General features: G+C 40.3%; 1 protein-coding gene across 2 annotated transcripts in view; it reads right to left on the bottom strand.

Moving 5' to 3' along the window:
• The window catches only part of lmbr1 (limb development membrane protein 1), a 167,836-nt gene that overhangs the window by 123,607 nt on the left and 23,697 nt on the right, over positions 1–20,532 (bottom strand). The window contains exon 3 of one of the 2 annotated variants that reach the window (XM_039753618.1): positions 4,573–4,612. The exons of the other annotated variant lie outside the window; for it this stretch is intronic. Coding sequence (XP_039609552.1) covers positions 4,573–4,612 — 40 coding nt within the window. The remainder of the gene's footprint in view (positions 1–4,572; positions 4,613–20,532) is intronic. 2 annotated transcript variants of the gene reach the window in all.

Genomic DNA, 20,532 nt, shown 5'->3' with positions numbered 1-20,532 from the left:
GCTCCTTGTTTCAAAAGCAGTTTTACAGATATTGACAGGCCTTTTACAGTAGAAAAAAAATACACTACACTATACATGATGTTAATGCTCATCTGCACAGAACGAATTGATTCACCTTTACAGCTGCAGAAACACAGGTTTAGCTATCACAGTGTATTAAGGAGCTTGGTACAGGAGTGCTGTTTCTTCAGAAGACTGGTATATGATTTTTAACTGTTAACATTTTAACTGTTATGGTAAAAAAAAGAAACATGAACAAATTTGAAATGAAAAAGGCTACTTAAGATAATGGATAGGCAGACCTATTTTCTCATTACTCTATAATTTTGTGATTGTCTTTTGTGAATGTCTTTGTCATAGTATACATTTTCCCCACACATCTGGTTTCATTAATCAAAACCATACTAATTTTTTTAGTTTTCGACATATCATTTTGGCACATAAATGACTCAAAAGGAATAAAAGAAACCCTGTAAAACAACTCTGATTTAGGTCATGTTTACATGCACACTCATTACCAGATTAAGGGGAATAAATTCAGTTTCTTAAAAATCCACGTTTACATGGGCAAGTAATCTTCTGGAATTCAAAATACAGACTGCATTTATAATACTGGAGTTTTTTTTTCTAAACGTTAAGTAACAAGTACATAAAAAAGTAAATGAAATAAGGACAATACAACAAAAACGCAGCACTCAAATATGGTCAAAAAGAAGTTAACACTCTACTTTAAGAAGCAGAATGTTAAATGTGACAAAGGACTAGTTTTACTTTTTTGTAGGTGCACTAAAAACAGCATTTGAGTTGGATATGTTTCACTAGATTTTTTGAATTTCCTGTTAAGCATTATACAAAACAAAATCTGCAGAGGACTAATGCATATAAAATGACATTTATTAAATCAAAAAAAAAAAAAGCTTTGGTTTGAGAAAATACTATTTTCCTCTATTCTAATACAAACATCATTCTGCACCATTATTTAAATGGGAGTAAAGTTACCTTCAGTGTAAAAGTAAGCATATCTTCCTAACAGCTGCTTGAAGTATGGACCACAAAAAATCAATTCTAGTTGTCATTAAAGATAAAGTAAAACAGTTTTTGCTTGGTACGATTGATTCTTAACATTTTAATCAAATACAGTCTTTCTAGTAAAGTTTTTCCTAATAAAATCTCACTCAAAGATATGCAAATAAACCAAAATGCACCATTAGAGAATAGAATCAAAACAATATTTCAATATGCTATGCTTGTTAAGGAAAAACTGCTTGGCCACAGAGAAGATGTTTGCATACTGCTAATGATTAAGACAGAACTAGATGGATCAGGAGATTAAGACATAGTCAAGCAATTAAGTTGAGGGTCAAAACCAAGATATCAGTTCAAATGTGAGACGACCAAATTGATAAACCAAAGTCAAATTCAGAAAACAGGATGTGATATTCATAAATCATAGTTTCTTTAGAAAGCACAAGCTCAGTGAGAATCTGGCACAATGCTGGCTGAAATTCCATCAAATTAATAACATCATACAATGCAACTTCAGTGGGCACACCCTAGCAACCAGTACCCAGGTCCAAAACATAACACTAAAATAAAACAATAGCAGTAAACGTACATGATTAATAGAAAAAGATTAGACCATTAGATTCCCTACATTTTATAACCAGAATAAAAAGTTAGAAAAGGATAAAGAAAAATGTATTTTAAGACTAATGCAATAGTCTTGTGGTGGGTTAAAGCCACACATCACATCCCTCAGATCATAGCATAAATTGATGCCACTCATATCCCTATGTTACCTATTACCTCCTTTTCTTAAATGTGTGGCAGATAGAATGTCAAGAGTACTAACAATAAATGCAGGTGTTTGAATGTTGAAATGACATTCACACTATTCCATGTCCCTTTATTAACTAATTTCCATCCTTACAGAACAAGTTGCTGAAATTTAAATGGCTCATTTCATTCAGATTAGGGCTTTCAAATCAGCCAAAAATCGAAGCTGGAATATTAAGGTTAAAAATCAGTAAATGCTCAAATATATTTGTAAATTTCTAATTACTATTACCTTTACTTTACTGCTTATGATACATTTGCAAACCATGATATGCTAATGAATCGTGCACAATTTCTAAAATAAGCAGGTGAAAACTGAATCCTTCAAATTAATGCAACACTTGAAAACACAGCCCTTCACAAAACCAGGACTGTCAGCGGGCACAAAGTGACATGGTCAAAACTGTTGTTCAGTCAAAAAAAAATGCAGACAAAAGATCCAACTTAATATTTCTCTGCATGAAACACCTGTTGAGAACTGTAGGTTCCATTTCCCTTTTGCCCTTTTTACAGTTACAGGTAAATTGTAATATAGGCTAGTCACATTTTTTTATATTTATACAATTATAATTCATATTTGTAATTTTTCTGACAGTGTGTTTATAAAGCTTTGAGTGTTTAAGTATCGTGAATTTGCTGTTTAAAAGATAAACATGAAGACCAAACGAGTGTGACACTGGCAAACACAGCCCTTTACAAAACAAGATACTCAGTTTACAGAGAGCAAAGAGATTAAAAAGGAACTGAAGGCAGGGATAATTTCCATTGCTTGTTATGTACGTAATATATCCAGGCAAAATCGCTTGTGACTACTCATACATGTTAATATTGTTTTCTCTACTAGAGGTCAGGAAAAGGTATGTAACTGCACATATTTCTTTTATTAAAGTGGTTACTATAAATGTTTCATATATGAAAACTGAAAGTATTTAATCTTGCTTTATAATAGACTTTTACTCCATATTATAATGTGGAAACAAGCCTCAGCTTGCTGTTCTTTGATTACACAGAAGAGGTTTGCTTAAAAAAAAAAAAAGGTTCTGGCTCATCTAATGTAATACCTTGCAGTTACTCAGTTAGAGGATCTGTGCAGACTTTTTTCAAAACATGGCAGGATCTAATCAGTAATATTTTGAAATGAGTTTATAAAGCACAGAGAATTTGTTGATTTAGGTATTTTTACAAGCCTTAAATTTTACACCGTTTGGCTTGCTCTCTCTCTCAAGGGTGGGGATCGATCTGTTCTTAGCATAATTCTTTTCTTTTTGTAAAAACTTGATTACTATGTATTGATTGTAATAAAATTAAAAAAAATAAAAAAAAAAAAAAAAAAGTAATACCTTGCATAAAGGAGCACTTCAACTACATTACCATAAATCTTAGAAAAGCAGGGGCTGAAATTATCAACTTTTGTGAGTGATCACTTTATTGATCATCAATCTAGTCTTTTTGGTGAAAATCGGCTGATGGATCAGAGCATCCCTAAGTGAGGTAGATGAAAAATTAATTCTAAAATAAAATATGGAATTGATGTGCAAAAACAGATAAACAGAAACAGTGCATATTGTGTCTTTTGTGTTTAAAATTTTGTTTTTTGCATTTGAATACAAAGTTTTTATAACTCATCTAAATTATATTCAAATAGCATCATTCTACCTGACTGCCTTAATTGAAATTGAAATGTAATTCTGCACGGTCTTAATCTAAACATCCAAAGTACTAGCATTCTTTATTCTCAAAATGCTTGCATACACTATGCTCTACTCATCGTTCTGAGTTAATAATAATTAATAAATAAAGAGAAAATATCTGCACGTTATTTTCAAATATGTCAGGCTTCTGACTACAGAAAAAACGTGTCCAAATAAGAGCTTTGAGTGTGAGAAAGCTGCTACATAAATAAAATGTATTACTATTATTATTTTACCTAGCTTTATTAACCTACCCTTGCTTTAAAAGATCTCTAATTAGCTGCTTTGAGGAGCCCATGGCTCTTCAGTGTAGGCACCTATACTAACCTAAGATCAAATAGCTAAAACAAGTTTTCAGGCCTGTTTGTCATTGTCACTTGATGCTAAATTTGCATGATTTCAGGACTTACTAAGTACCAGAAGATGGCAACTTATGTCCCAATATAAAACTACAGAAATGAAAGATGGTGTTCTTTCTTCCTCAAAGTGCAGGTGGAAAATGTATGAGTGGATGTGTCACAAAACACTATTCGGCATTTGCACTAATAACCCAGACTTTAACACCATTCTGAGCCAGTATGTTGTTGATTGGCTCTGGTTTTAGAACTATTCACTCAAATGAACTGTTCTGTTAGCTGTTTTTATGTAAATTAGACAAATGATGATTTCCTTCAAAAAATGTGTAACAACAGTTTCTCTTTTGACTGAGATAACATTAAAAAATAAACAAAAAGAGTTGTACTCTATCTTCTTGCCTGTCCTTTAATAATACACCTTGATTAACTAAAAGCAAAAAAAGCATACTATTGAAGTAATACAATGAAATATTAAATATAACTAATTACTTTTCAAAAATGTGAACATTATCAGACCAATCACATACATCAATCTGAATACATTTTATTTAATCTAACAGATTTTTTTGCAACTGATTAAAATTCCAACAATCTGAACAGTTGTAGACATTAAAGAAAATTGCAGAAAATATTTTACTTGCTAAACAATAAATCATTTAGGATCACTGATTTCAATGCATAGTACATACGATATTCTGTTGACTATGGCATCTTCATCTTCATGATCATCTAAAAAATAAAAATGGTAAATATATGTCGTTTTTAAATTCACTTAGGAAACATGTGTAAATAAATAAGGTATACATCAACATAATCAAAACTTATCTGTGCGGTTCTCAATTTTAAATAAATGTAAAAATCTAGAATCTAACCACAAAGCCAAATACTACATCAACAGAAGCAATACCATCCATCCATTTTTGAAACTAATTACCCAGAGAGCACTGGTTCAAGGAAGCTGAAGCCTATCCCAGCAAGCATTGGGCATAAGGCAGAAACAACGAATGAAAAGGACACACGCCTATCACACAGCGAACACACACAACCGCACACCACGGTTATTATAGTTTTCCTTTTTATATTAGTTTTTATTTTATATAATTTTTCTGACCTTACTTGGAAATTCAGTTTAATTTTAGTTTTCCTTCATTGTGTATTTTTAGTTTTAATTTAGTTTTTATTTCACAAAGACATTTCTGTAAGCTTTAGATTTAGTAATTATGGCATGGAGCTCCTACAGAGTTTAGTTTTGTATCACAATCAGACAGAACTGTACACTTAACAGATTTGGATACGAGTTTAATGTTAGTGGAAGCTTCCTACACAACATGGTTTACTATCTGGTTTTGTTTTTGTCTGATAACAACAAGCATAATCAAAACTAGATACGGAATATGAACAATTTTACACAATTTCATAATTTTTTAAAATATTTTCTCAAGAAAGTCACGGGGGCTTAGAAAGAACAGGGCTCATAGACTTGAATCAGTGTGCAGACCCCACCTAGCTGTATTGAGGTAAACAAAGAAAAACAAGCATGTAGTGTCAAGGTTAGGGGTGGTAAGTCTTGAGTAGCCCAACATAAAGGACAGTAAACCCATAATGAGCAGAGCAAGAGCAGGTAATAGGAATACGGACAGGCATAAAACAACAGAGATTGCATCTGAGATTAAGAACAATATATACATTATCTAAACCTGTTTATCTAGAGTAGGATCACAGGAAACCTGAAGCCTACCCAAGCAAGTTTGGATGTAAGGCAGGAAAAATCCCTAGTATGCAATAAGTATGACAAGGCTGATGTTAGGAACAAAAAGAATATGATATTTCAAATATCTATTTTGAGAGAAAGAGAAAAACATTGAAAAAAGGAGACATTTTAAAATATAATTCTACTAATGGATTACTTTCACAATATCAGTTATTTTGAGTTGTGAATATGAACTAAAAAAGATAAATTAATAAATATAGAATAAATACAAAAACCCATTAGTACATTTAGTTTTTCATCACTTGGCAGACTCTCTTCACCTACCTACCTTTGTTTGTATCGCTTCATTGTTAAACAATGTGTTTAAAGCAAAAGTGATTAGTCAGAAACAATAGGCTGATCTTGTACGATGACCTAGTCAGCCTCTTGATCAGTGCCATTTTATTTTCAAAAACCAGGAGTGATCTCCCCTATACTTTCTTGTACAGTTGTGCTTGAAAGTTTGTGAATCCTTTAGAATTTTCTGTATTTCTGCAAAAATATGACCTAAAATATCATAATTTTCACTCAAATCCTAAAAGTAGATAAAGAGAAACCAGTTAAACAAATGAGACAAAAATATTATACTTGGTCATTTATTTATTGAGGAAAATGATCGAATATTACATATTTGTTAGTGGCAAAAGTATGTGAACCTCCAGGATTAGCAGTTAGTTTGAAGGTGAAATTAGAGTAAGGTGTTTTCAGTCAATGGGATGAGAATCAGGTGTGAGTGGGAACCCTGTGTTATTTAAAGAACAGGGATCTATCAAAGTCTGCTCTTCACAACACATGTTTGTGGAAGTATATCATGGCATGAACAAAGGAGATTTTTGAGGACCTCAGAAAAAGAGTTGTTGATGCTCATCAGGCTGGAAAAGATAACTAAACCATCTCTAAAGAGTTTGGACTCCACCAATCCACAGTCAGACAGACTGTGTAGAAATGGAGGAAATTCAAGACCACTGTTACCCTCCCCAGGAGTGGCCAACCAACAAAGATCACTTCAAAAGCAAGGCATGTAATAGTCGGCGAGGTCACAAAGGACAGCAGGGTAACTTCTAAGCAACTGAAGGCCTCTCTCACATTGGCTAATGTTCATGTTCATGAGTCCACCATCAGGAGAACACTGAACAACAATGGTGTGCATGGCAGGGTTGCAAGGAGAAAGCCACTGCTCTCCAAAAAACATTGCTGCTCGTCTGCAGTTTGCTAAAGATCACGTGGACAAACCAGAAGGATATTGGAAGAATGTTTTGTGGACGGATGAGACCAAAATAGAACTTTTTGGTTAAAATGAAAAGCGTTATGTTTGGAGAAAGGAAAACACTGCATTCCAGCATAAGAACCTTATTCCATCTGTGAAACATGGTGGTGGTAGTATCATGGTTTGGGCCTGTTTTGCTGCATCTGGGCCAGGACGGCTTGCCTTCATTGATGGAACAATGAATTTTGAATTATATCAGAGAATTCTAAAGGAAAATATCAGGACATCTGTCCGTGAACTGAATATCAAGAGAAGGTGGGTCATGCAGCAAGACAACAACTCTAAGCACACAAGTTGCTCTACCAAAGAATGGTTAAAGAAGAATAAAGTTAATGTTTTGGAATGGCCAAGTCAAAGTCCTGACCTTAATCCAATCGAAATGTTGTGGAAGGACCTGAAGTGAGCAGTTAATGTGAGGAAACCCACCAACATCCCAGAGTTGAAGCTGTTCTGTACGGAAGAATGGGCTAAAATTCCTCCAGGCCGATGTGCAGGAATGATCAAAAGTTACCGGAAATGTTTAGTTGCAGTTATTGCTGCAAAGGGGGGTCACAACAGATACTGAAAGCAAACGTTCACATACTTTTGCCACTCACAAATATGTAATATTCGATCATTTTCCTCAATAAATAAATGACCAAGTATAAAATTTTTGTCTCATTACTTTAACTGGTTTCTCTTTATCTACTTTTAGGACTTGACTGAAAATCTGATGATGTTTTAGGTCATATTTATGCAGAACTATAGAAAATTCTAAAGGGTTCACAAACTTTCAAGCACAACTGTATACTCAGATATGGGGATGGATATTTAAGGAGTAAACTGCAAGACAATTATATTTTCATATTATGTTCATTAAGGAACCATCAACAACAAATCAAATCAAATTAATCATATATAGAACAATTATTATAAATGTAAAGTTGAATAATATCGGACTCTGCAGCTGCATGAATTAAAAAAAAAAAATTGAGTATGTGTTCAGGTAAAGTACCACTTCTGGGTGATGGAATTGGCCCAAAAGTTGTTACAGTTTTATAATTATGGTGTAACAACCACATGCCGAATTTCATCCATCTATCTAGTTGCGTTTTTGAGTTACCATGTTTACACACACACGCGCATACACACACACAATTCCAAAAAACAGTATTTTTGGACTCTGGGAGGTCTATAACGTCAAGATTCATCAAAATATCGAGGTTGAATTTTTATATGATTACTATACTTTCTCTATACTTTGTATATGAGAAAGTAAAGACTGAAATGTTACTCACTGGTGATTTTTCTGCCCATATGGTAAACATTTTGCTGACCTGCACATTCTGATTTCAGCCATTTGAATTACATCTTGATATACAACAAGCGCAAAGAAAGTTGGCACGTAAATCGCTTTCATTTTCACACGCTTTACGCACCTGCATTCAGCTTGCTCTGTCACCGCAAATGCTGTGTGAACAGCCGCCACTAAAACTTTCTGTTTTAGAGTTAAAGCTTACAAGGGTTAAAGACAAACTCCAAGAATATTCATTCAAAAATGAAAACTAAAAATATTTTAGTAAATTATTATTTTATTTCAGTTAGTCTTTCCAACTACTTTAATGGTTTCGTTTAGTTTTAGTTTTTCATTTAGGCTTTGTTAATTATTTTATTTCAATTTATGAAAATGTTTTTTAATAATAGTTTCAGTTTTAATTTTAGTTTTTGTTAACTATAATAACCTTGCCACACACAAACGCATATACAGCCAATATAGCATTACCTAGGTGACCTTACCTGCATGTCTTTAGGCTGTAAGAGAAAATTTGATTATCTGGAGGAAAACTATATGGACATGGAGAGGACATATGAAGTCCACATGGAGAGCACCTGGACTTGAACCCCAGTCTCCTTGTTGTGAGGTAGCAGCACTATCACTACGCCACCATGCTACCAAAACAATATTGTAACACTAAGCTTGTATATCTACAGCAGCAATAACTTATGGGTGTTTCTAAGAGGTGTCATCCTTCTGCAGTCACAGTTTGAAAGGCCCAAACCTTCTTGTGCTGTTTTAATGTACTTGCACTACATTAAACAGCAGATGACACATGGGAGCGCAAGTAACATGAATGTGTTTAAACAGAAAAATGTCATGTTGAATACTGGAAATATGCCATTAATGACTCTCAAATAGGGCTGGGCAATATAACTAAACTTGAGGTTTTATTTGATACATTTTTAATTTCTAAGTTTCTAGAGGATCTATAGCATTATCAAATTTTTTTTACACCAAAAATATTCACTCAGCAGTGCTGTGTAGTACACATAAATCAGCATTGTTATTTGGGTATTTGCACTTTCAAATATACAGTTGGTCTTACCATTAAAATCACCAATCAGGCATGCATGTACATCCTTGTCTGAATGGCTTAAGCTCAAGTTATTTCCTTTAACTTATGACTTGTCTGTTTCCAAGTCTGAGCTCCTAACATGGATTTTATGATTTACCAATCATATATTGGGGTTATTTGGTGGAAATAGAGCAGAGTAATGGGAAATTATTCCACTGGATGACAGTACAAATTAAGATAACTATGAAAAGAGCACTAATGGAATTACTGCATTAGGATGGTTTGGCTTCAAGGACTTGGGCGAGCAACAAAGCAGAGTCACATGTAAGCTACCCCTAAAAAAGATTGTTTACAAAGCTACCAGTACTACAAATAGATTCCATTACCTCAAACAATGTTACATAGTTCAGCACAAAGAGAGCATAACACTCTATACTGCACAGTCTTCCTCTTGTACTTCCAAACCAACACTGTCATCTTTAACCTTCTTAGCATTACATTTTTTTCCTCAAAAAACCATGTAAAAGCATTGCAATTTTGGTTTACAAAATTACATTTTTATTAAATCTCAAAAGTAAAATAATGACACAAATAACAATACTGATGATGAACAATAATAATATGAAATGAAAAATAATAATGCTAATACTGTATATACTGTAAAAAGGTTTCTTTTGTGTGGTATATCTTAAAGTATAGTGAATACACAATCCAGCATCACAGTGGTGACAATAATAATGTGGTTCCTTGCGGATTTTCTTTCCAGACTGATTAACTATTGAACAGTACACCACACATGTACGAGATGGATTCTGCTTCTTCTGTTTTGGTGATATAAATTCAATGAAATGTCGATCAATAAAACACTCTGAACTGATCCTCGATGTGCTGGGTCACAAGTAACATGAATGTGACCACTATGCTTTGACGGTGGTATCGACGGTAGAAGTACAGCAATGATTTCTTTGCCTAACTGGCATGTGAAGTTTGCATGAGAGACAGTCCTGTCAGCTTGTTGTCGGAATAGCACGAATGAATTTCAAATACGCTGTTCAACCAGGGGAGGCACGGTGGCAGAGTGGGTAGTGCTGCTGCCTCGCAGTTAGGACACCCGGGTTCGATTCCCAGGTCCTCCCTGTGTGGAGTTTGCATGTTCTCCCTGTTCTCTTACTTCAGGTAAGTAAGTGGATCTTGGCTGTCTATGTCCACTTTTATTTCTGGCTGCCCCACAAAATCAAAACAAGGTGGCGCTTCTTTATTTAAGGCAGGGTCAACAGAAACCCAAACACGAGCATCACTTTCAGATTCATCAGAATCACTTTCGGGCTCACTGTCCTTTTCAGTTTCACTACCTCAAGACAAACTCACTTCATCTTCACTGCCGATGAGAGGCTCCTCAACATCACTGCTCATATCATAAGCAAGTGCATGCACCTGGATGGCTGAAAAACGTTTCTTACAGGACACTATTATTACTGAGGAGGTTAGTGATCCTTAGAAGGTTACTGATCACACTTACAGGTGAAGGGGGAAGATGCACATACACCATTGCCTGGGTGATGCTTGGACATAACACTTATGCAAGACATGCCTGTTGCCCTAGCAATGCTCGGGACTTCAACTTTTACAACCTGAGTGATTCTTTGCTCTAACGTTTCTTTTGCCAAAGGATTACCAAATTTATACTCTGAGATCAGAGACAAAATTACTGAAAAACTTTCCAGTGTCACATACCTTGTGAATACCACAGATCTGTGGTCTAACAGAACATCTAAACCATACCTGAACCTCACTGTACATTTTCTAAAAAACTGAGCGTTAAAAAGTGCATGTATACAAATAAGCTAATTCCCAGAAGATCACAATAGGGAGATCATTGCAACACCTAGTCAGTATATACTTAAGAATTTTAACTTAAAAGAAAATAGACAAGTGTGCATTACCGCAAATTATGGCAGCAATAATATTAAAGCAATGTGCTGGAATAAATGGACGAGGCTGAGGGTTTTGAATACTAGGTTCACCTCGTCATTGTTGTATCAGGCTGTATTAAGTTTTACTTAATCAAAATTGCAGAATTTTACTCAATTTTGAGTATGTGTAACAATATATAATGTTTGATTAACTGATGGATGTAATGCTTATGTATAAAAAAGACTATAAACTGACAGATGTAATGCAATACCAAAAATATATTTTAAAAAGAGATTTGTGTGTTTATAATAAATTGTGAATAGACTGATGTTTACCAATTACAAAATATACATGGTATAAACTTAATAATTCTTTTGTTTATTGTGCCTGTGGGTATGTGTTCTTCCCAAAGAGAGAAGTATGAGGGGCACCAGAGATGACCAAGCTGTTAGGGACTACAAGAAGACCTACAGCCGTATAAGTTTTCGCTCGTTCATCGCCGAGGCGCTCTCCATGCCAACGCTGATGCTCTTTCTCGGGTTCACAACCTCTCGGTTAGGGTCACCCGACTCGATAGGTCTGGGCCAAGGGGGCCTTGTCACACACGTGCGCATGGGAAGCAGCTAAAGGGCTTGAGTGAAGGCAGTTTTGAGGCATGCCGGGATGTGGCAGAGTGCACTGACTCTTTTTCTCCCTTTCCTGTAGACCATTCCTGGGAGATTCCACCTGGCTCTCTTGACGTCACTTCCGGACCGAGCCAATGGAAGTAGACCTTACCAGCTCCGGCCCCTGTGATGTCACGTCCGGGCTTGATCCAATGATTGAAGAACACGTGTACGATCCTTATGACCTCACTTCCGGTCTTCCCCTTTAAAACCCTGCCCTTATTCCCTTTCCCCTCAGTCTTGTTTTGGACTCGTTTGTATGCACTTCAGTGCTGTGTATTTCCATAAAAGAATGACTTTGCAGCCAGGATACCAGATTATACAGGTGGCTGCCCCAAATCTTTATCTGAGTATGTCTCATTATTGTGAAATTGGCGTAGCCGGCAAGATCGAGAAGTCCTGGAAGAGAAGGGGACAGGACCTGCAACACATTCAGGTGGAAACGTACCGGGGCCGAGTTTCCAGGCGGGGAGGGTGTCCCGGTACAGGCTCTGCTCCCGGCATGCTCCACTAGGCAACCTAGGCAGGCCAGGGAGTGTTCGGGAGGGGCTCAAAGACTTGGGCTGCTTCGGAAGGGGGAGGCGAAGAGGGCTGTTAATGCTCTCTCGGAGGAGAGTGCCCGCCACCCTGTGAAGCCAGAGCCCCGATTTCCATCTAAGGGTGCCCCAGACTGGAAGGTGAGTAGCCTGAAAACTGGAGGTTTGACCCAAAGCGGCCGACCCCACAACAAGCCTGGTCCCTATGGGCAAAGGTAGGGTAGTGGCTACGGCCACAGGAACTCGAGCCCTTTCAAATAATAGAGCAGGTGGCTTGCTACCTGCTTCTGGACACAATACCCCGGGGCTTCACCCAGCTGGTCTGGGGTAGACAATTCAAAAACATGGCAGAGCTCATAGAGCTCGCAGAAAAACAAAGGACGGCCTCACAATCTGGGGGAGCTGAACCGTCCCTTGGCCGAACTCGGCTGGAGTACGTCCCAAAACCTAGCAACCAGGTACAACCCAGAGCTTGTGCCGACGTCCCTCCGGCCACGGGCGCGCAAACCACTTGGGAATGAGGTGGAATGCAGGTGGAGGGGGAAGAGGGTTTGGTGTGCTCTGACAAACCCGTTGGCGGTTCCACACACAGGCGTGGTGATTGTTAATGGGTATAAAACCTGCTCTGTTTGATACCGGCAGCAACATTTCCATTGTTGCCCGCCGATTTGTGCTACCGCAACAGTGGTTAAAATTTAAGACCGGTATAACCTGTGTCCACGGGGAAACCTGCTGGTACAGGACCGCCGCTTGTGTCATCAGCTACGGAGGATCAGTTCAGAAAGTAACCAGGGCAATCCTTCCTGATTCTCCACACCCAGTGATACTAGGGCGGGACTGGCCTAATATCAAAAGCGGTGAGACACCTACCACTCCCGGGGTTCACTTGGGCCTAGTCATGGATAGAGATGAGCCGTCTCAAGCTGCTTCCACGTCGTGTAATCAGCAGGCAGAGAGAGACGAAGCGGCCGTCCTTGATGACGTGGCAACTCCCGGGCCGTCGCGTGCTGACACGTCATCCACCAAAGCTGCAGTGGAGCGGGAGGAAACCACGCCCATTGAGGTCAATGCAGACCCTCTCTCCCTTTTGCGGTTCCAATTTAGAGAGACGCCGGCCTCTTTTAAAAGGGAGCAGTGGAGTGACGACTCCCTGAAATTTGCAAAAAATGCAGTGGTCCTAGTCAACGGCCAGCGCACAAACCAGTCAATGCCACAGGGTCCTCACTTTGTATTAGACAATGACCTTCTCTATCGCGTAGCAATGCATGACGGGCAGGAGAGAAGGCTGCTGCTAATCCCGCGGACCTACCGGCGAAAGGTCTGTGAATTAGCACATGCCCACCTCCTAGGTGGCCACTTGGGCACCGAAAAAACTGGAGCGAATCAAGCTCCGTTTCTACTGGCCGGGAATCAATGAGGAGGTTCGTCGCTTTTGCGCTTCCTGCCCGGAGTGTCAACTGTGACAAATTCCAAGAAAGGAACATGCTCCCCTCGTTCCTATTCCCCTGATTGACATTACCTTCCAAAGAATTGCGGTCGATATAGTTGGACCTCTAGGGCCCTCAGTCCGAGGACACAAGTACATTCTAGTCCTTGTGGATTATGCTACCAAATACCCCGAAGCTGTTCTGTTGCGCTCAGCCACTTCTAAAGCCATCGCACAGGAGTTACTAGGGGTCTTTGCGCACGTGGGTATCCCCAAGGAAACCTTGATGGACCAGGGGACACCTGTCACCTCGGAGATGTTCAAGGAGACTGCCAGATTACTGAAAATAAAACATTTAAAGACTGCGGTGTATCATCCTCAAACCGACGGATTAGTGGAGAGGTTTAATCAGACTCTCAAACAAATGCTGCGTAAGGTGGTCAGCGAGGATAGAAGGAACTGGGATCAGCTCCTTCCCCTCGTCCATTTTGCCTATCGGGAAGTCCCACAAGCCTCCACGGGGTTCTCCCCTTTTGAATTACTGTATGGGCGACAACCTCTGGGAATATTAGAGTATATCGCACAGTTACGCGATAGATTTGGAAAGATTCGGCCTCTCCTTAAAAGTCACATGGAAGAGGCTCAAGCAGCACAGGCCCGTTACTACAACCGCACGTCTCTTCGGGAGATCCGGGAGATCGGGTCATGGTCCTAGTGCCTACCTCCCATTCTAAGTTGCTTGCCCATTGGCAAGGCCCCTAGGAAGTTAAGGAAAGGAAGGGACTGGTCGACTATTTGGTGAACCTGCCGAAACCGTGGAAGGACAGGGACCCTGATCCCTCCTCCGGCCAGCCCCGCTCACTCTTCGCTCACACACACAGCCTTAACTTCGGTACGGACTTAAGTCCCAGACAACGGTAGGAGCTGGAAACAGTTATCCGGGCCGTACAGGAGGTAGTCAGTGAGAACCCCGGATGGACCTCTCTGGTTCAGCACAACATTGTGACAGAGCCCGGGGTTATTGTCCGAGAACGCCCGTCTCATCTTCCCGAGTTAAAAAGGGCTGAAGTGAAGCTTGAGATCAAGCGCATGCTGGAACTAGGTGTGATTGAGGAAAGTTATAGTCACTGGTCCAGCCCCATTGTGCTCGTCGGTAAGCTTGAAGGGAGTTTGAGGTTTTGCAGTGACTTCCGTCGGCTTAATCAAGTCTCCCAATTTGATGCCTATCCAATGCCACGAGTGGATGACCTCCTCGAGAGGCTTGGACAGGCTCGATATTTGACCACACTGAACATTACAAAAGGGTATTGGCAGGTTCCTTTAACGGACTCCGCAAAGAAAAAAAAATGCGGTTAGTACCCCTAGCGGACACTGGCAGTATCGTGTTCTTCCATTTGGGTTACATGGGGCTCCAGCAACCTTCCAGCGTCTGGTGGACAAAACGCTCTGGCCTCATAACTCATACAGTGCTGCCTACCTGGATGACATGGTCATCTATTCCAGCACATGGAGGGAACACCTACAGCATGTCCGAGCGGTATTGCGGACATTTGGTGAGGCCGGGCTCCGGATTAATCCCAAGAAATGCTTCTTTGGATTGAGTGAGGCCAAATATTTAGACTACCTGGTGGGTCAGGGTACCGTAAGGCCACAGTGCTCCAAAGTTGATGCCATTTTGAAATGGCCCCATCCGCGAACCAAGCAGCAGGTCCAAGCCATTCTCGGGTTAGCCGGGTACTACCGCCGGTTTGTACCCCGGTTCTCGGAGAGAGCGGCACCCTTGACTGATTTAACAAAAAAGAGGGCCCCAAACATTGTGGTATGGACTGAGAAGACAGGCGCTGCATTTGGTGACTTAAAGCAGGCCCTCACGTCCACACCTATTTTGATGGCACCTAACTTTTCTTTGCCTTTCATACTCCAGACGGACGCTTCGGACACAGGCCTGGGGGCCGTGCTGAGCCAAAGTGTCAATGGTGTGAAACACCCTATTATGTTCCTGAGCCGGAAACTGTTGGACCGGGAGATCGGGTGTGCAGCGGTGGAAAGGGAGGCTTTGGCAATTAAATGGGCAATTACTCAGCTTAGGTACTACCTGTTGGGCCGGGAATTCACCCTTGTCACGGACCATGCACCTCTATAGTAGATGGCTCTGCACAAGGAGTCGAATCCGCGGGTCACCCGGTGGTTTCTTGACCTACAGCCGTATAAGTTTTCGCTGAAGGCTAGCCAACACGGGTGGATATTATATATATATATATATATATATACATACATACATATACACATACACATACTGTACACACACACACATAATAATTTACTCTACTTTCAACAAAAAAGATAACAGTGGCATGGCTTTCATTTCCTAGGAACATCTGCGTACTGGGGTGTTTACTGAACAAAGATTTTTAGTGAAGCAGTATTTAGTTGTATGAAATTAAATCAAATGTGAAAAACTGGCTGTGCAAAAATTTGGGTATCCTTGTAATTTTGCTGATTTGAATCCATGTAACTGCTCAATACTGTTTACTTGCAACACCAAATTGGCTGGATTAGCTTGTTAAGCCTTGAACTTCATAGACAGGTGTGTCCAATCATGAGAAAAGGTATTTAAGGTGGTCAATTGCATGTTGTGCTTCCCTTTGACTCTCCTGTGAAGAGTGACAGCATGGGATCCACAAAGCAACTCTCAAAAGATCTGAAAACAAAGATTGTTCAGTATCGTGGTTTAGGGGAAGGCTACAAAAAGCTATCTCAGAAGTTTAAACTGTCAGTTTCAACTGTAAGGAATGTAATCAGGAAATGGAAGGCCACAGGCACAGTTGCTGTTAAACCCACCCAGATCTGGCAGGCCAAGAAAAATACAGAGGCGGCATATGCACAGGATTGTGAGAATGGTTACAGACAAACCACAGATCACCTCCAAAGACCTGCAAGAACATTTTGCTGCAGATAGTATATCTGTACATCGTTCAACAATTCAGCGCAATTTGCACAAAGAACATCTGTATGGCAGGGTGATGAGAAAGAAGCCCTTTCTGCACTCACGCCACAAACAGAGTCGCTTGTTTTATGCAAATGCTCCTTTAGACAAGCCAGACTCATTTTGGAACAAAGTGCTTTGGACTGATGAGACAAAAATTGAGGTATCTGGTCATAACAAAAAGTGCTTTGCATGCCGAAAGAAGAACACCACATTCCAAGAAAAACACCTGCTACCTACTGTCAAATTTGGTGGAGGTTTCATCATGCTGTGGGGCTAGTTCAGGGACTGGGGTCCTTCTTAAAGTCAAGGGTCAGATGAATTCAACCCAATATCAACAAATTTCTTCAGGATAATGTTCAAGCATCAGTCACAAAGTTTAAATTACGTAGGGGTTGGATATTCCAACAAAACAATGACCCAAAACACAGTTCAAAATCTACAAAGGCATTCATGTAAATGGAGAAGTACAATGGTCTGGAATGGCCACCACAGTCCTCTGACTTGAATATTATTGAAAATCTATGGGATGATTTGAAGCAGGCTGTCCATGCTCGGCAGCAATCAAATTTAACTGAACTGGAGAGATTTTGTATGGAAGAATGGTCAAAAATACCTCCATCCAGAATCCAGACACTCATCAAAGGCTATAGGAGGCATCTAGAGGCTGTAATATTTGCAAAAGGAGGCTCAACAAAGTATTGATGTAATACACTGCCTGGCCAAAAAAAAAGTTGCCACCTGGATTTAACTAAGCAAATAGGTACGAGCCTCGTATTGGATAATTACTGCAAGGGCGATTATCTTTCAGCTGGCAACAAGTTATTTAACCCCAACTGGTGCAATGAGTTGCTTCTCATTTCTTAAACAACCATGTCGAAAGACGCATCTCGTGGTCGTGGAAAAGATGTTAGTCTGTTTGAGAAGGGTCAAATCATTGGCATGCATCAAGCAGAGAAAACATCTAAGGAGATTGCAGAAACTACTAAAATTGGGTCAAGAACTGTCCAACACATTATTAAAAACTGGAAAGATAGTGAGGACCCATCGTCTTCGAGGAAGAAATGTGGCCGAAAAAAAATCCTGAATGATCGTGATCGGCGATCATTTAAAGATTTGGTGAAATCAAATTGAAGAAAAACAACAGTAGAACTCAGGTCTATGTTTAATAGTGAAAGTAAGAGCATTTCCACGCGCACAATCGAAGGGAACTCAAAGGATTGGGACTGAACAGCTGTGTAGCCATAAGAAAACCACTAATCAGTGAGGCAAACCGGAAAAAAAGGCTTCAATTTGCTAGGGAGCATAAAGATTGGACTCTGGAGCAATGGAAGAAGGTCATGTGGTCTGATGAGTCCAGATTTACCCTGTTCCAGAGTGATGGGCGCATCAGCGTAAGAAGATAGGCAGATGAAGTGATGCACCCATCATGGCTAGGGCCTACTGTACAAGCCTGTGGGAGCAGTGCTATGATCTGGGGTTGCTGCAGTTGGTCAGGTCTAGGTTCAGCAACAGTATGTGCTCCAAGAATGAGGTCAGCTGACTACCTGAAAATACTGAATGACCAGGTTATTCCATCAATGGATTTTTTTCTTCCCTGATGGCAAGTTCATATTCCAACATGACAATGCCAGGATTCATCGGGCTCAAATTGTGAAAGAGTGGTTCAGGGAGCATGAGACATCATTTTCACACATGAATTGGCCACCACACAGTCCAGACCTTAACCCCATTGAGAATCTTTGGGATGTGCAGGAGAAGGCTTTGCAAAGCAGTCAGACTCTACCATCATCAATGCAAGATCTTGGTGAAAACTTATTGCAACACCTGATGGAACTAAATCTTGTGACATTGCAAAAGCTTATCGTAACAATGCCACAGCGAATGTGTGCCGTAATCAAAGCTAAAGGTGGTCCAACGAAATATTAGAGTATGTGACCTTTTTTTTTGGTGGCGACTTTTCTTTTGGCCAGGCAGTGTCTCTCTGTTGGGGTGGGCAAATTTATGCAACTGTCTAATGTTGTTATGATATATATATATATATAGTGAGACTTCTGAACTCTTTTGAGACGCTACCACATCTGCTCAGGGTTGCTTGTTTGCCACCAAGGCAACAGGCAGGATCACAGTGCCACAGAAACAACTACAAGCTGACCGCTGCCAAAGACACAAAGCTGTATCTGTGTTTAGTAAATTGGTAGATCCCGCTACAATAAATACCCTTGCTGTTCCAGTTTTGAGTTGAATAAAACTGGCCTTGCTAAGGTACTGAGACTCAGCCTCATCTTAAGGGGTGGAGCAAGACATTGACTCCCAAGTCACAATAAATATGTATTTTATATAGCATAGCATCAAGTCAATGAAACTTCTGAGATATTTATCTGGTCAGTTAAGTAGCAGAGGGGGTTGTTAATTAGTTTCAGATGCTTTGGTGTTAATGAAATTAACTACAGGTGCACTAGAGGGGCAACAATGAGATGGCCACTAAAACAGGAATGGTTTAACAGGTGGAGGCCACTGACATTTTCCCTCCTCATCTTTTCTTACTGTTTTTCACTAGTTTTGCATTTGGCTACGGTCAGTGTCACTACTGGTAGCATGAGGTGATACCTGGACCCTACAGAGATTGCACAGGTAGTCCAACTTCTCCAAGATGGCACATCAATACGTGCCATTGCCAGAAGGTATGCTGTGTCTCCCAGCACAGTCTCAGGGGCATGGAGAAGATTCCAGGAGGCAGGCAGTTACTCTAGGAGAGCTGGACAGTGCCATAGAAGGTCCTTAATCAATCAGCAGGACTGGTATCTGCTCCTTTAGGCAAGGAGGAACAGGATAAGCACTGCCAGAGCCCTACAACATGACCTCCAGCAGGCCACTGCTGTGAATGTCTCTGACCAAACAATCAAAAACAGACTTCATGAGGATGGCCTGAGGGCCCAACGTCCTCTAATGGGCCCTGTGCTCACTGCCTGGCACCATGGAGCTTGACTGGCATTTGCCATAGTATACCAGAATTGGCAGGTCCATCTCTGGCACCCTGTGCTTTTCACAGATGAGAGCTGGTTATCCCTGAGCGCATGTGACAGACGTGAAAGGGTCTGGAGAAGCTGTGGAGAACATTATGCTGCCTGTGACATCGTTCAGCATGACCGTTTTGGTGGTGGGTTACTGATGGTCTGGGGAGGCATATCCATGGAGGGCCGCACAGACCTCTACAGGCTAGACAACGACACCTTGACTGCCATTAGGTATCTAGATGAAATCCTTGGACCCATTGTCAGACCCTATGCTGGTGCAGTGTGTCCTGGGTTCCTCCTGGTGCATGACAATGCCCGGTCTCATGTGGCGAGAGTATGCAGGCAGTTCCTGGAGGATGAAGGAATTGATACCATTGACTGGCCCCCATGCTCGCCTTACCTAAATCCAATAGAACACCTCTGGGACATTATGTTTCGGTCCATCTGACGCCTCCAGGTTGCACTTCAGACTGTTCAGGAGCTCAGTGATGCCCTGGTCCAAATCTGGGAGGAGATCCCTCAGCACAACATCAATCTTCTCATTAGGAGCATGCCCCGACGTTGTCAGGCATGCATACAAGCATTTGGGGCCATACATACTACACAGTACAATTTTGAGATGCTGCAATGAAATTTCAGCAAAATGGACTAGCCTGCCGCATCATTTTTTCACTTTGATTTCTGGGGTGTCTTTGAATTCAGCCCTCTGCAGATTGATAATTTTCATTTCCAAATGATGTGGCATCCTTTCGTTC

Source organism: Polypterus senegalus, chromosome 5 (genome assembly GCF_016835505.1).
Source record: "Polypterus senegalus isolate Bchr_013 chromosome 5, ASM1683550v1, whole genome shotgun sequence".
NCBI lineage: Eukaryota > Metazoa > Chordata > Cladistia > Polypteriformes > Polypteridae > Polypterus > Polypterus senegalus.
Note: the sequence above shows the minus strand (reverse complement) of the source record. Positions and strands in the feature narration are given on the sequence as shown.